The sequence below is a fragment of the Cryptomeria japonica genome, chromosome 3 (assembly GCF_030272615.1).
Source record: "Cryptomeria japonica chromosome 3, Sugi_1.0, whole genome shotgun sequence".
NCBI lineage: Eukaryota > Viridiplantae > Streptophyta > Pinopsida > Cupressales > Cupressaceae > Cryptomeria > Cryptomeria japonica.
This window is the reverse complement of record NC_081407.1, coordinates 340,446,915-340,464,392: the sequence shown is the minus strand read 5'-3', so window position 1 is coordinate 340,464,392 and position 17,478 is coordinate 340,446,915. Positions and strand designations below refer to the sequence as shown.

The following is a 17,478-nucleotide window of genomic DNA, read 5'->3' as shown; positions in this document are numbered from 1 at the left end:
ACTTCCTGCCAAACTCTTCTTTTGTCTGTATTATGGATTGGACCGTAGATGTTGATTAAGGTGAATCTCAGATTTGATTTGAGGCTGCATATCCTCATAGCCATCCAGTTGCTACTGCTGCTCACGGCTGAGGAGGAAATTTTCCGGGGGTCCCATAATGCTGCTAGGCCTCCTGATGCGCCTATTGCTGGTACAAAATCTGAATTCCATAAGCCGAGTTTGTTACTTAATTTCTTACTATCTTCATTATTTAACTTAGTTTCTTGTAAGATTATAATATCAGAGTCAAAGTTTTTGAGATATCTCTTAATTAGTCTTTGCTTGTTAGGGGCGTTTAGGCCCCTAACATTCCAAGTAGTCACTCTCATTGCTCCTTGGGAAGGCTCTTCCCCTTCCCACTATTCAGAATGTCAGATATTTTCATTTGGTTTTCCGCATTACCTGCTAAGGATCTAAGCGCTATGCACGATTTCCTTCCTCTTTTCTTCTTGACCTTGTCAATTTTGGGGGAAGAGAGGCCAGCCAAATTGGTAGCAACTCCCAGTTGTCTATCCTCATTTGTGATACCAAAAAGACCATCCAGGATATCTACATTATCTCCCGCAGGGGAGGATGGGTCAGGAAAGTTTGTTATTGCTTCCTCATCATATTCTTTTTCTAGTTCAATACCATCTTCTTTGACCTCTAAGGCTTCATGTTCAACAGAATTAATCACATTCTCAGTGTTATTGGAAAGGTCTACCTTTTGAACCTCTATTACTTCTTGCTGCATCTCTATTGTGTCATCATTATCTTCTCTAGAGTTTCTAAGGGACATAATTTCTTGAATCAAGACTTCCTTCTGATATTCCAACTCTTCTTCATCAACAATTTCACTTATAAACAGATCCAAGAGTTCATCTGGTAGCGTTTTTCCTATGTAGTCTGTTATAATTTTGACTTCTTTACAGCATTTTTCATCCTCCGAAGGAGATGCTTGTACTGAGTTCATAGGCGGTGTGGTAATCTGAGAACATATCAGGTCTTCCTTAGTACATAAAGTCTCCTTAGTTGGCGAGTTCATATCATTAGACAGAGCTATGGGTTCAAGGGGTAGCACATTCTCTGTTATTTCTGGAATATTTCTTTCTTTCTCAGGTGTAAGGAAACCTCCTGACTGTGCTAATTTCTGAGGATTGTCATTGTTGTTTATCAGTGGATTGCTAAGTTGGAGGGAAATTTTCATATTCGTAGGGGGAGATGATTCCATAGATATTAATTGATTGTTAGTGATTCTTTTTTCAAATGAAGGCTCGCAAGGGGGATCAGAGATAGGCTGGGGAAGAACAGTTTTTGTGAAGCAATCATCTATATCAGTAAAAGTGAATCCCCCTCTATCTGAAAGAAAATAAATGTTTGCATCCTGTCTTTTATCTAGAAGATTAGTTATACTCTTAAGTTCCGATAAAGCAACCATATAATTATGCTTTGATTCCAAAAAGTTGTCATTAATGATTGGATTAATGATAATTGAGTTGGCATTGAATTTTAGATGCATATGAGGAATGAACTTTCTATGAATGCTCATTTTGACAATAATTGTTTTCTCTGTTGCATTGTTTATATTATCACTAATTCTAATAAATTTGCCTAAATTGCTGCCAATAGTCTTTATAGTTTCTGTGCTTGTGAGTTCAATTGGTAAATTTTTTAGTACTATAGCTTTTTCTAACTCAAAATCCTCAAGATATAGTGGGTTGAATAGGGGTCTCCATTTAGTAACAAAAAAAGATTCATGTCTATATTTCAGATCCAAGTTATCTAATATCTTCTTTTTAGTTTCTAAATTTTTGCAATCTAAGAGAAGGAAAGAATCGACAAGGTTAGAGATACTTACCTCTCTAGGGAGCATTTTAGCCAATGCTTCTGTGATATCCAAGTTGCTCGCTCCCACTCCTTTCCATCTGACAATTAAACCTGCATCCTCATAGTATTTCTGCAATCTTGCTATATGGCTATCCTCTAGGGATACTTTGTTAAAGTCATTGTTAGAAAAAATATTTTTATTGTGCATGTGCATATGATTATAGTTTCTCCTGTGTGGCGGAGTATAAACAGGGGAGGAAAACTTCGATTGCAAAGTATTAGCTTTGAAGGAAATATGATTGGAAACAAACTTTAAAGACTTACCATTCTCCCGCCGATGAGGAGGAGTGTAGTGCTTACCACTGATTGTAGGAGACTTCAAATTGTCTTGTGCAATATTCTCCCCTGCCCTAGCCGGCCCTTCATTGCTGGTAAGGGTTTTGGAGAAGGAAGGTGTGGTGTGGAATTGAGCTGCATTTTCATGCACTGTCCGTTTAACCCTAAGATTTCCCTTGCTTCCCAAAGCCCCAGGTCGCCTATGAAAGGGGGAATGCTAGCTTTTGGTTAGGGCATTCTCCTTTTTCTTTAGTAAATCAAAAGAATTCCTCAGAGGAATCTCAATCCTTTCCACCTTTTGTGATCTTGCCTTTTTATATCTTTTAATCTCTTGCCATTCGTAGTCTTTCGACCTGGCCTTCCTAGGATCCTCCTCGGACACAAAAAATCCACTTCTTCCCAAGGCAAAATGGGGTTCATTAGCGCGTTTGACTGGATCAAATCTGAATTTTGGGGTCCTTTCGATCCCAGGAAGGCTCGTTTTCTGCAAAGCATATTTTGTTTTAGCAAACCTAGTGATTTGCCCATCCAAATTGTTGACAGTGAAGACTTTAGGTAGCTGAAAGCTGTCCTGTTCCGAAAATTTGCTTCTTGTGGAAGCCCTAGTTTCCCCAGGAAGCTTATTTATCCAGAGATCCTTAGCTTTGTTAACCTGAGTATCAATAGCTAACTTATCATCTTCCAAACTTCTTCGTTTTTGTTCTGCAATAAAGGGTTTCCAATGATCATAATCTGGTTGGGCTCTTACAATCCTTTGTCTGCAATAAATGTTTTTATGCCCGTAAAGCCAGCATTTAGAGCAATATCCAGAGACTCCAGTATCGCTGGTGTCCTCTGCTTCCTTCTGCTTCGCATGAAACCCAAGATCAGAGCTTTTAAATGATTTATCTCCTTTGATATTATGTTTTTTTCGTGCGTTTACAGGCTTTTTTTCGCTCGCCATTATTGCCACTTCATCCAATTTTAATTTTTTTTCTATTGTGGCCAAATTATTATTAGTTCATTAAATGGATAATTATAAAGTTATAAATTAACTTTATAAAAAGTCACTTAAGTGAGGGTCTAGACGTCATGAGAAGGGGCCAAAATATTTAATTAATTTATGTGCACTCTTCCCAAGGTTAGATGAATTTAATTATTATTGCCAAGTTATAACATTTTTAATGATAAATTAAGTGCTTTATGGGAGAAATCGAACTTGTTTGGGAAGCACTTATATATACAAGAAGTTCAAACTTGGGCAATTATTCTTGGCATTTGTTTGATGAATTTTATTCTGGAGAGCAGCAGAAACGAGGGTTTCTCAGTTGCAGCAAACAGGGCATTGGAGAACGAAAAATCTTCAATGTTTCAGCCTTATGAATTGTGAAATACCCAGCGAGTTTGGTTTCAGAGGAGTGGCTTCATCCAGGAGCCATTATTGGGCAGATTGGTGATCAAATCTCAGGGTTAATAATCAGTTTTGAATCAGATTTGAGTGTGTGAATGGTGTTCATCGATTTTAGGAGTTTAAGGGCATCTTTCAAAGTCTACAAGGCCTGTAATTGGTGTTCTTAGTTGCAGACAAAGGGTGATTAGCATAGACAGTCCTAAATCCACATAGAAGCTGCATTAAATTTTCGGTCTTGTGAAGAAGGAGGGCGGCAAGCAGCAAAGAGGTCTTTGGCAATACATGCATGAACAAAACTCAACCATACTTGAATATTTCGGCTCATTCCTACTTGCTTTTTGCTGGAAACACATCAAATCTACATCTGATTGTCTAATGGGTATGTTGGAGGTTATCATTGTTAAGAAATTAATGGAATAAAGACTTCATTCATGCCTTCTATCTATATTTTGTTTGATCAGTTTGGTTTCAGAATTTCAGTAGTTTCATATTGTTATATGCATTGCTTTTACAATAATATATCATATATCTTCAAAACACTAAAAAATTACAAAACTCAAAGAAAACTCAAAAACAATCAGCAAAAGCATCAGTGTTCATAAAAATTCCGTGATTGGGAGACAAGGGATCCTTACACCCCATTTTTACACAATGTTGTTCCATAAGCATTAGACCAGTTTCTGATATTTTTTGCAAGCCTTTGGGTGTGCTGGGGAGAAATCCAGCATTCTTGGAGAAGCATTTGATCACTCTTGCAGAGAAAATGTTCTTGAGTTTGAGTTTAGTTGGCTAATGGAGCCTTTTTTATGCTTTCGTAAATCAATTTCTGACCTTTTGGGTTCTCTCCAAACTTCTTAGAGGAGATCAAAAAGTGACATTGGGGAGAGCCATTAAAGAGAAAGGAAAAGAAACACAAGTTTCTATCAATTTAAGGATCTTACCTTTGAAGCCAAACCTCTAAAGGAATCTAGAAAGAAAATTCCAAGAAACCTTATCATATGTTTTGGAAATGATCAACTTGAAAACCATACTTTCCTTGTTGCTTTTGTCCATCGAGTGAAGAGTTCCGTACAAAAGGATGGCATCAAAGATTTGTCTTCCTGGCACAACTCTTTTCTAATTACAATGTATCATTTTCTCTTGAAAAGGTTTGATAAGTTGAACAAGTAATTTGGAGATCTTATATATGGTGCTGCAAAGGCTTAAAGGCCTGAACTCCAACATTTTGTTAGCTCCAGCAGAAAAATTAAATTCCCTGGTCATCTGAATAACATCTCTTCCAATTATGTCCCATAAATTTTGAAAAAAAAGCTGGGAGAAAGCCATCAAGACCAGGAGCTTTATAGGGATTTAGGGAGAATACAATATCTTTGACTCCTTCCTCTGAGAAATGACTTTCCAAGTCATTGCGATCAGTGGGAAAAAGAGAATTGGGGATAAACTGGAGCATCTGGTCAGAAATATTGTCCATGTGAGGGTTCTCAAGGGGAGGAGGGTTCAAGAGATCTTTGAAGAATCTAATAGTTTCTTAGTGAATATATTCATCCTTAGAGAATAGAGTACCATCATCACCTACCAATTCAGTTATCTTGTTCCTTTTTCTATGCTTTAGAGCAGATTGATGAAAAACCTTGGTGTTTTTGTTTCCTTTGATCCACCGGTTTCTTGATCTCTACTTCCAGTACACTTCCTCTTTCTTGATTAGATTATGAAGATCACCCAATAAAAAATTTTCCCACAGAGAGAGAGAGAGAGTTCATAGCATGATTAATATCCATTTTATCTTGAACTTTCAGAAGCTAGTTCTTGATTTCTTTTTTCTGGGAGATGTTACCAAAGGAATTCTTATTCCAGCCTTTTAAATTTCTTTTTAAAATTTTGAGCTTATGAACAACCCGTTACATAGCAGCCCCCTGAACTTCGACATCCCACCAACTTTTGAGGAGTCTTTTAAGGTCAAGGTAATGAGTCCACATAATTTTGAATCTAAAAGGATAACTCACTCTGGGCTGTGAAGTCTACCAATTGAGATGCAATGGAGATTGATCAGAACAAAAGAGAGAGGTCAGGTTACAATGATTCACTATCTCCAAATTAGTTGAAACCAAACACCTATCAAGTCAACTTGAATAAGATTGGTTCCTGTTCTTTTATTAGACCAAGTAATTTGGCTGCCTTCAAGGTCAAGGTCAATAAGACCCCCCTTGACCAACAAGTTGTTAAGGTCTAACATGCTATCAAATAGGTCCAACAACCCATGCATTTTTTTCAGAAGGGTGGAGAGGGGAGTTGAAGTCTCCCATCAGCATCTAGCGAAAAGTCATATAGGAAGCTCTACAACTTAGGATATTCGACCAAGTACCACACCAAGGACTTAGATATTGGGAGCATAAATGTTAGAGAGAACCCATTCATTGTCTAGAGATATCACTGAAAAGGATATTGAGGAAGTTTTTCTTTATAGACTCAAGAGAACCATTGAGAAAATGAAGTTTCCACGAAGTAGCAAACCCATCAAAAGCACCATCAGCATCAATAGCTAGAGAATGAGAAAAAGGCCATATGCACTTACAAATTTGTTTACTCATTTAAGTTTCTTGAAAGAGTGGAATATCATGCTTGATCTCTTTGATGAGGGTTTTGACAATATTATGCTTACAGGGACTATTGAGTCACCTTATATTCCAAGAGAGATTAATCAATTTTTAAATCATCTAGTGCCTAAATGATCCAAGGTACTTTATCTCCCATTTGCAACATCTCTAGTAGTATTTATCTATCTCACTTCTCTGATGGACTTTCTCCCCAGTTTAGAGTCATTCCCAACATCAGCAAACTTCCTCAAGCCCACCATGGAAGAAGATGAGGTAGAGGGAGAACCCAAGGCGCCAAAGAGAAACTAGCTTAGATTAAGGAATGGAAACCAAGGGCAAAGAAGACTAGGTGGCCCAACTAATGAGGAAAGAAGAACAAGGTTCTCACCCATTTGATCTTTATCTGAAAAGGAAGTAGGGACAACTTTGACCTCCTCCTTAGAAATCTCAGAAGAAGGGAAGGATTCCTTAAGAATACCAAAGGAAGGGCAGTCAACAACCTTTTCCAACAATGGCTTGGAAGAAGAAAGGGGAGAAATCAGAATATCATCACCGAGTACAGGCATTGGACCAGCACCTTCTAAAGCCACACCACCCAACTTTCCATCAACAGCCAACAAAGTCCTTGTTGAGAAAAAGGAGTAGAGCTGTGAATGAGAAGACCACTAGAAGGAGAGCCCCCAAAACACTCTATAAGGAGGCCATCTCAAAACCCATCAAAGGAACTAGGGCAACCACCGACACGAAGCCAAGAGACAAATTCTACATTGAGGAGTCTAAGACAAAAGCAAGAACGGCCAAGATACCCTTACCTTTGAAAACCGAAAGAAGAATGATCTTGCTCTTTAACTCTCCTTTAAGGCAATTGTTGCAAAGATGACTCATGGAGGAGCAATTTTCGCAGTAAGGAGTTGAATTCTCATATTTTAGAACTTGAGTCCATTTTCCAAGCCTAGAATCCAAAAACGACAGAGACCGGTAGAAGTTTATGAGGCTCAACACTAACATAGAATCTAGCAAAAACAAGACTAGACTTGGCCTTAGTAACATAGTAGAGAGGTACTGGCCAAAGGAGTTGGTAATCCCAACAATGATCTCCTCATCCCAAAACTCATAAGGGAGGCACAAAAGCCTAACCCAAGTTGGGGCAGCTCAAGCTAGATGTGCAGAAGGGTTGAATCCCATATGCCAATTACAAAAAGAAAGGCTTTGTTTCCCGAAGAACTACGGTCCTAACGTGAGGGCGTTAAGGTAGTCCTCCTAGAGGGAAAAAGTGAAACAAAATAAACCTTTTAGAAGTACCAAGACATAGAAGTTTCCTTTCACAAACCAATGAGAAGTGGCTTATTTCCTCATAGCTTCAATATTGGGGCGTATTCCAACAAACCTCCCAACCAAAGAGTTCTCCATTTTGGCCAATGTTAAGTCCAAGAAAGGTTCCTTGATCTTAATAGTAGTCCCCTACTTGGAATGCACAATTTGGATGCCACCCCTACTTGGAATGCACAATTTGGATACCATCAGAGTGCTTTTTCCTTACCACCTTTAAAATCTCATTCAAAAGAACCAAAGGGTCTGAACGCCTTGCATCACTAGTCAAAAAAGGTTTATGAATAGAGGACCCACACAATAGTTTTTTTCTTTGAGTCCTATTTATTGACACAACATCCAAGTAGCCAGCATTGAAACTGACATGAGGAAGCTCTTGCACACCAAGACAACGAGATTCCCACACACCTACATGTAGACCAGGGTGAGGAGATTCCTATCACCACTCGCACCGCTCATTTCAAAAAGAAAAAGAGATAAGTTCCAAAAGGGAAAATTGTTGTGCAAGCCAACCAACAAGCATGTAATCTAGCCAACTACAATCAGCAGTAATGATTTTAGGATTAACTTACTCTATTAATTAGGGATTCCTCCATTTAGAAAGGATAAGCTGAGATGATAAGGTGAGAGAAGATGAGGCATGAATGAAGAAATATCCCAAAGGGAAATATTATGTGCTAAACTTCATGAGAGGAGCTTACAAGTGTATTGTTAATATGTTGTTTTTCTTTCAAATATAGATTCATAGAGTTTTGTTTGTGTTCATAGTGATTTCTTGCATAGATATAAATTTATAATCACAAGCCCTTCTCTAAGGAAGTTGAGTTCCTGTACTCCAGTATCACATGCAATTCATTCTTTTAAACAAATTTGACATGCACAACAAATTCTTTCTTTTTTGACAAAATAGTATTCTTCAAGGGCAAACATAACAGACACTTTATTTAAAATAAAGGCCTCCATGACTCTAGATCTATGAGACTAATGAACTGTGGAAAACCCTATGAAGAATCCCTTAGCCAACATGATTCTCCTGTATTTGTCTTGGGATTTCCAAGCTTTTAAAATTCAATAGCAGATAGCTTTGGATGAGACCCATAAATCAGTGATACGAGAGATACACACACATTTCCTGTAATATATATCATCAGCCTCATAGTCTGGGTTCATAACTATTGCAGGGTCTGCTTCAACCTTAAATAACAATCACTGCAGTAGCTTCTTGAAACAGTTGTTTATTCTATGAACAGGATTTAAATCATGTGCAGAATTTTTATACATTTCCCTCAGATAGCTCCCCAGTAAGAACTGCCTTGAGGATGATTTCCAAGCCACCACTAGTGAATGGGATTAAAAAAAGAAACCTAAAGCCCAATCCTTTTCCTTGAGTCAAACTGAATTGAAAAGTGACCCCAAAACACCTAGTTGTCATTTTACTTTTTTCCATCATCTCAATTTTTTTCTTTGAATGAGTAATAAATCCTTATTTGACATACACCACCCCTGACATATAAGTCACTTTTTCACTCATAGAAATACTTTTCCCTCATCCAACATTCGTCAAAATAAAAATGCTAATTATTATTATTTTCCCAGAGCGGTTTCCCCTCACTTGTATTGCCTTCATTCTCACCTAAAATTTTCTTTGCAATCAAGTTTTTTCATTTTCCCTAAATCTGAAAAGAGGAACATAGTGAGAATATTAGATATCTCCTTTACAATGTATTTTATAGTCATAGCAATTATTTGCGAAGGGAAAATGCAACATATCACTATCTTTACTGCAAACATTGAGTAATTCCAAAACATGCTAAATTGTGTCATTGTGTATAAATAAAACCGAAATAATATTATCTATGCAGTAATTTTCAGAAAAATAAAAGGTAGTTAAAACAAAACAAGTGATTATAATGAGTGTAATAAGTAGATCTAGTGAAATTTCTAAGAACCAGTCTTCGGAAAATAATGTTGAAATGGATTTTACCTGTGCATTCAAGCCATTATGTGTGTGCACAACGCCTTTTGGTTTACCTGTTGTGCCACTAGTATAAATAATTAATGCTGGTTCATTACCTGCACATTAGAAAACCTTACAATATGTGAATTTGACGTGGGTTAAAATTGCATAGCATACAAGATGGGAAATTCACTTGATTAAAATGTAATTTACCTCTGATCAAAGTTGATTTTTCAATCTCTGCCAAAATATGTTTAAATAGGTTTCTGGAAGTGTCATCTTCTGCTCCACTACTTTCAGGCCTGTCACTGTTTAAAACAAGATTTGGAACTGAAGGGAGAAGATAAACATGTGAAGCAGATTTTTCAGCAATTTCATTGAGAATTTCATGATACTCATCTGAACCCATAACTATAGATACCCCCTGAAGAAGCAAGTTAGAAATACACGGTATGGTTAAGAAACTAAAAGATATGTATTATACGGCAGTGAAACAGAAATCATTCAAAAGATAGAAAAATCAGACATATGATATAATACTATGAAGTATAAACCATTCATATTCCCAGAATAGAGAGAAAAAAAGATATAACACGGAAGAAAGTGTGTGTTGCTATCTCGATCTCAAATAGAAAATACTAACAAGAACTTAGGATATAAACATGGCATTAATCTCCTCATCATCAAAAATAATAACAAATACTCTAAACAATAATATAAATTGGGTAGAATATGAGAAACCAATCAAAAATATCTCCCTGGAAGTCAAAACACAAACATATAGTTGGCATTTTACTCTGTCTCTTGCAAGACAACATAAAATAGAACAGTATGTAGGGTAGAATCTCTCTTCAAATTATGAGGAGAAACTCCCAAGAAAAACTAAAACTAGCCTGAGACTCTAAGCTATGAACAAAAAACATAGTTATACCATACAAGATTTCTCTGTGGTGGTTTGCATAAATTAAATAATTGAAATAAATCCTTCCCCTTTTTTCATTTATCAGGAATGAGCAAAAGACATGGAATGGTTCTACTCTCACAAACAAGGTTTTATGTTTTAATACTTGCAACCGAATGTGATATCAACTAAATTAGACACAACAAATATTTCCTCACTAGCTCATATCAGAGACCAATAAATCCACATACATGAATATTGGATAATTTTAAACCTCTGGCACACATCAACAATGTATAACTTTATAAATTGAATAACTTAGATGCACACAAAGTTGCCATTAATATGAATCAAGTGTTAATCTAAAGCCTAACACTATTCTTCAATTTTAATTCAATTAGCAAATCCTAACACATTACGACGCATGAAATTCAGATTGAATCCTCGAATGACAATTTCTGTAGCATAAGCATAACTTCAACTATCATTTAGAGTTTATGTAATCAAAGCACTTATTTATAAGTTACAAATAATATCTAATTCTACAGATTTCAAACTTATAACTGTTTATCCTAAAAAACTATATTTTAAAGCAACCCCTAAAATCTTAAAAAAAAGAAAGAAAGAAAGATACATTAAAGAAAAACTATCCTAAAGAAGGAATAAAATAAATAAATCTAAAATAGGCTCTCTTCCTTTGCCAAAAAAAGCAATTTGATGCATGCACACCTTCTAGGACTCTGAAACAACTTGCTCTAAAACTAGTGAATCTTACGAAGAATATTGAAACAATATTTACCATGAGACTTCAGAATCTAACATAGTGATTTGAAACTGATCTCCTCCATAGAAGCAACAAAAATTTAGGATTCAAAACCATAATTCTGTTGCAGACAATTACATCATGAGACAAATCATCTCTCGAAGAGAATAGACCACAACGTGATCACAATATTTTTTAGTTTGCTCAATCCTTTTTCAATATCAATGTCTACAGTCAGTGCTACCATATCATGAAAGAGTACCCCTTCAAATATTTTTAAACACAACCTTCTGAGGATGAAACATACTCATGACATGTCACTGAAACTCTGCTTTTGGAATAAAGCACTGTTGCTGAAATCATGAGAATATATCTCTGTGAACTCAACTACCTCTGTGGAAATGATGAAGATTAATTGCTCAAAATCAACAAAGATTGTTCATCAAATTGATAGAAGACCAAATTTGATAGCAAAAACTTCCCAAGAACCAATCACCCCTAATCATTGGTTTTGAAAACCCTCTTGTTTCAGTGCCTATTTTGACATCCTCCTACATTTGAAAATCGATACCCTCTTAAACTTTAGCATTCTATTATAGGTGCAATTCAATGTTGTTTGTGACAAAAAATACTCCCAATCGTGCAAATTATTAATGACTATCAGTATGAGCAATGAATAGCTACAATTTATAGTAAGTTTGTCACCATTTACATATTTGATTGTCAGTTTCATGTCTTTTGTTGCTACTAACATGCCTTGATTTTCACTTAAGCTTATGCATGTGGCATGATTTATCCTTCGATACCATTATGACTTATCTTGTCACAAAGTTTCACTAGTCCTTGTTTGTGAAGGCTTCCAAATATAAATTCGGAATGACAGAGATCTTATAATTGGAACGTGTGAATGGAGAGAGTGGAGTGAAGGTGCACCAGGAGAAGATACATGCCATTTTGGATAGGCCACCACCTAGGAATATTTCTGATTGAGGGGTTTTCTTGGGTTATGCAGTTATTACAGGAGATTTGTCAAGGGATTTCTCAGTTGGTAGCACCTCTTATAGATCTAAATAAGCAAGGTGCATTCAGATAGTCGGATGGGGCTCAAGTTACATTTGATTGACTTAAGGAGGTGATGAGCTCTTGTCCAGTTTTGGTTTTACCAAACTTCTTTTGACAGTTTGTGTTAGAGTGTGATGCATCAAGCGAAGGGATTGGTTTCTCACTTATGCAAAATAGACATCCCATTGCGTATGAGTAGGAAGTTGAGAGATGTGCAGCAGTTATATTCCACCTACGATAAGGAGATGCTTCCCTGTAATGTCCCGTTTTAAGAACAATGCGATATAACCAAAAAATATAATGCTCTGATATCAATTGTAATGTCCCCTTATCTTAAGACTTTAGAAAATAGGGACAATTAAATTATAAGGATCAATTGCAAGAGACTGCTTCCTTCAAGCCTCTATAATTACTATCAATTATAATTAATAATATATGATACCACTTGGAATGCTCCAATTATGCAATCGATAGAATAATAACATGTTAAATCAAGAACTATATATATATATATGCTAAGTGAATTGATGTATTTGCACTTAGTGCAATGATCACTAGGATCTTTGCTATATCAATATGGTAATATAAATATGCAAGACGATCTAGTTATATTGCTATGTCCGATGCATTCCTTTGAATATATGCAATGAGATGTTGAAAGATCCTAAATAGATCCTTTTGCTGTTGCTGCTGTAAATTCTTAATTAAACATACTATATTTTTGTAATTTTCCGGTGATCTTATAGAATAGATAGAAGTTGCAGAAAGGGATTGTTTCTTTTTGGGTTTTGATGTTATAAGTAAAGTATTGATAAATAGCAACAACTGTGAAATAAAACAGTAAACAATGTTCATATGTAAGAACACTTAAGCAATCTGAAAATACTGCAAATCATATGTCATGTCCCCTCCTTGATCGTTATTTATAATCTAAATGAAACAATTATTATTATAAACTAATATAATCAACAAATGATTATTTGAAATTATTAATATTTAATTATTAAATATTATTATTAATATTTATTAATAATTAATTATTAAATATTATTATTATTATTCACAAATTAATATTGAAAATTATTATACAAAAATTATTTAGTAATATGTGAATCACATTTTATTATTAATAGAATTTAATATTGTTAATACAATTAATATTACTAATGCAATTTAATATTGATACTATTAATATAATTTAATACTGTTAATACAACTTATACAACTTATACTGTTAATATGATATAGGAGGCATGTATTAACATAAAAACACTATTAATTTAGTATAACTTAAAGGTGCCAAAATGACATAATGATGTTAATGTAACCTGAAACTAATACAGATCATGAGTCTTCAATCTTAAGAATAAAAACTTATACACCTTCCATCGCTCAAAATCATCTTATGCTTATTCGATTAAAATAAGAACTAGAGTAAGATGTATGATCAAGGTCAAAAAAAAAAAATATTTTAAGAGTCACGATGACAAAAAAATGATTGCAAGAGTTATATATAGAGAGGACACGACTTCTCCCATCTAACCCCCTTTCGTAAATATTTAAGGGAAATAATAAGTTTGGAGGAAGGCATCGAAAGAAATATTTTTTTTAATTTATTTCAGACCACAGTAGCAGAACTTTCTCACACTGCATAATAAGGGATATTAATCCACCCAATTACAAGGTAAAGACCCAGAAGCACAAGGTTGAATATTCAGATACAATGCCAACCATAGCAAGAATATAAAGACTAAAGTATACACGGAATATAACCAGATAATCATATAAGGATATCATCTGCGATCATGGAATAGATGAGAAATAATTAAATATAGTCTTTGCTCATAAATGGAGGAGACGGGGGGAAGAATATCGGATGCTGGCAGTTGCTGGGCTATCGAACTGGTAAGCAGTTTCTCAGTGGTACGTGAAAATAAACTTACATTATTTATAATATGAAAACTCCTTTCTTAATAATAATTAAGGTAACATGGTTAGAAGGACATAAGCTACACTAAATATATGCTGGGAAATTACAATAACAGCAGTAAATAATATAATAATAATATGAATGATTAATTATTAACAGTGACAGCAGAAATTAATATAATATAAGGAATTCACATCCTAATTTAATAGTAGAAAGAATAATAATATGATATGATAAATCAAGGAAAAAATAAGTAAACTATATAGAGAGAGAGAGAAATTACATGAATATATACACAAAAAATAATTAGTAATCCATTGAAGATTATAAGTAGAGAGTACTTAACCAGATTTACATTGACACTAAATGCATCAAATATAAATAAATAAATTTATCAAAGAACACGACTACCAATTAATTTAAGTATATCAAATAAGAATTAAATCAAAGATACAAATCAGAGGTTCATAAATAAATAGGTAACAGGATAAATAAATAATTGATAATTTTTGTTAAACGAAAACAGAATGTCTTAAAACAATCCTTAACCATAACCAGTTCTGTATTTTCTATTCTCCAAGGGAGATGGGTGCTACTAGGGAAGGGCAGAGTAAAACCACTTCAATTAAAAGCCCCAAGGGTGAATGGACTAAGTTCCGGTAAACTGGATCAATTTTATATTCCAATTCTCACTCTAGGTTCGAATAGTTGTCTCGGGATTAAATTAAGGGAATTATCAATTGGGGAGATATATCGGTGCTTATAAAAATGAAATTATTATCAATTCAGATCAGAACCATTATTAATGTCACAGGCAGGACAGGCTTATTTCCGATGGCATGCATGGTGGTGTGATTAATATTTATGCTTAGTATATGAACCCCAATAATTTCTTTATGCAGAATAATATTAACAGTCTGAAATATGTATTATAGGAATACATAAGTTCATGAAAGTGGCAGACCAGATCTGACATGCGTCAGATCTGTCTCCCACTACCAGCCACTGAATATATCCATCACTAGTAATATTTTAGGCAGCAGTAGTAATAATAATAGGTTATTAGGAAATATTAAAATCATTGTCAACATATATATATATATATATATATATATATATACATAAACATATATATATATCACTAAGGAATAATATATAAGTTATTAATAAGGATATTTATACAATAACAGATATTAATACAACAAATATAATTAATGTAATATCTTTTAGAAACTACTCTGCAGTAACATATAATAATCCATTAAACTCGTAATAAAAAATATGTAAATGATTTATAGACGAACTCGAATAAGATTAAATTATCTAGTACTTGATAGACTAAAGAAAGAATATCACAGATCTGCTTCATGTTAAGATAGCCTTGACTCTTAATTAAGATAGTTTAAGTCATCAGTACTTTGAAATAGATTAATTATGGTTCAAATCGGCCTAAACCTAGAAAGGGACATTACATCATACCAGGCAAATAACCTAGTTTTGTATTCAAAGAGAATCAATACATTTATTTGGAGCTGTTCTCAATTTGGATTGATGCCAGATGGAGGAATATTACTGGCAACGAACAAGGAAGACCAAATAAGTTAAATACAACCCTTCAAGACAACATACAAACAAGGCGTGGTTGCAAAGGAGGCGTGGAAGCTGCTGCAAATCACGTGCCAGCTGAAATAGACCAACCGCCTTGTTGAAACCCCCAATATGCATGTTGAATCTTCAGGCCAAGAAGATGTGTCTTCTACCTCTGACAATCTCTGTGCAATCCTGGATAAATCCACTGTCAACTCCTGTTGAGGGCTACATCCCAGCAAGTTCAGACCTGGGGTTTACGTCCCAAACCAAAATCACTCTTCCAAAGCAATTCCCAAATTCGCAAGTTTCAAAATGATCAAAGATGCTATCAATTAGGTTTTCATCTCCTTATAACTCCTTTCCCTTTGCAAGTCGAATCCTAAAGAATAATAAAGCTTGCGATTTATAATTAAAGTGACACTTTCCCAATTATGGCGTCAAACTATAGAAAAATATCACTTTATTGCGAATAAATAGCTTCAAGCATCCAAAAAGACTCCGGGAGGTGAGAATCATGTAGCAAAGTTCAAGACCTTTCCAACGAGCTATAACACATAGGCATATCAAACCAGATGAAGCCAAAAACCCCTTATTACTCTGAAATGGCTATATACATAGTCTTATTTTAATTTATTTAATCAATAACTTAGGAAATATTTAAATATATTAAAATATTTCCATAGATCCAATAATAGCTTAAAATAACCAACCAAACATGAATCTGACTTCGTCACCTGTCTATGACTGATGCCGGACAAGATGGGCCAACTGGCAGTCCCATCCCTAAAATCTAGGGATACTCCTAGAAACTAGGAAACACACCCAATCTTCCTAAAACTGAAACCATGGTACGGTCCCGTGGAACCTCAAATATGGAAACTGCCACAACCTCCTAAAAAGTAGGGAATCACCCTAAAAAGTAGGAACCTCTCTCCAAACACCTGTAACTGCTCAAAAGGATCCTGCTCTACTCCTTGGTCCCCCAGGTGGTCATTCAGTCAACTGCCAGTTCTCCCTAAAAAATAGGAACTGTCGTCTGAAGGACCAAAATGGCTCACAGAGCCCCTGCAAAGCTCCATGACCCTCAGAATGAGTCTCCTAACCATGTCATTGACCTACAGGAACTCGAATGGTAGGTCAACCCCTGCTCATCTCATGTCACCTAGAAAAGGGGACAGTACAGATGTAAGACAATATTGCTTGTAGCAATATTTATTGCTGTCTCTGATATGATCCCTTAAATCATGCAATGTCTGATATATAACATCGCCTATAGTGTCATAGTTGCTGTTTCAAATATGGATTAATAAACTTGCAATAATAATCTGATGCTGCGTCTGATATATACGATCTTTCCTTGCAATCAATGGTGCTGTCTCAGATATGGAGTTATGAACTTACAACTGATTTAGCCAAATAGACCAATGCTCAAATGAGAAGATCCAATATATGGATAAGAGTTAATAAGTTTCCAATTCGATAATGCCAAGAATGAGTGTTTGATTCCACTTAAATATCTTGTAATGCTGGTCAGTTGTAACCCTTGGTTTGGAACAGTCATGCCTTCCCTTACATTGTATCTCCTCATTACAGATTGGTTTAATATTAAATCACACCTTTCACGTTCTAATTGCATACCTTTGTATGAGTATAATCGTGGTTCTTTATTAATTTGTCTAATGGTGGCTCTTCCCTTAACTAGTTTGTTTATATCATAATAGCACATTTTATACTCTATTCCTTGTTTTAATCAAATAAGCATAAGATGATCTTGAGAGGTG

The 17,478-nt window shown here is 35.0% G+C and overlaps 1 protein-coding gene across 3 annotated transcripts in view; it reads right to left on the bottom strand.

Moving 5' to 3' along the window:
• The window catches only part of LOC131029377 (probable CoA ligase CCL8), a 285,390-nt gene that overhangs the window by 210,804 nt on the left and 57,108 nt on the right, over positions 1-17,478 (bottom strand). For all 3 annotated transcript variants that reach the window (XM_057959841.2, XM_057959840.2, XM_057959842.2), the window contains 2 exons: positions 9,665-9,875; positions 9,479-9,567 (listed from right to left, as the gene is read on the bottom strand). In XM_057959841.2, coding sequence (XP_057815824.1) covers positions 9,479-9,567; positions 9,665-9,875 — 300 coding nt within the window. The remainder of the gene's footprint in view (positions 1-9,478; positions 9,568-9,664; positions 9,876-17,478) is intronic.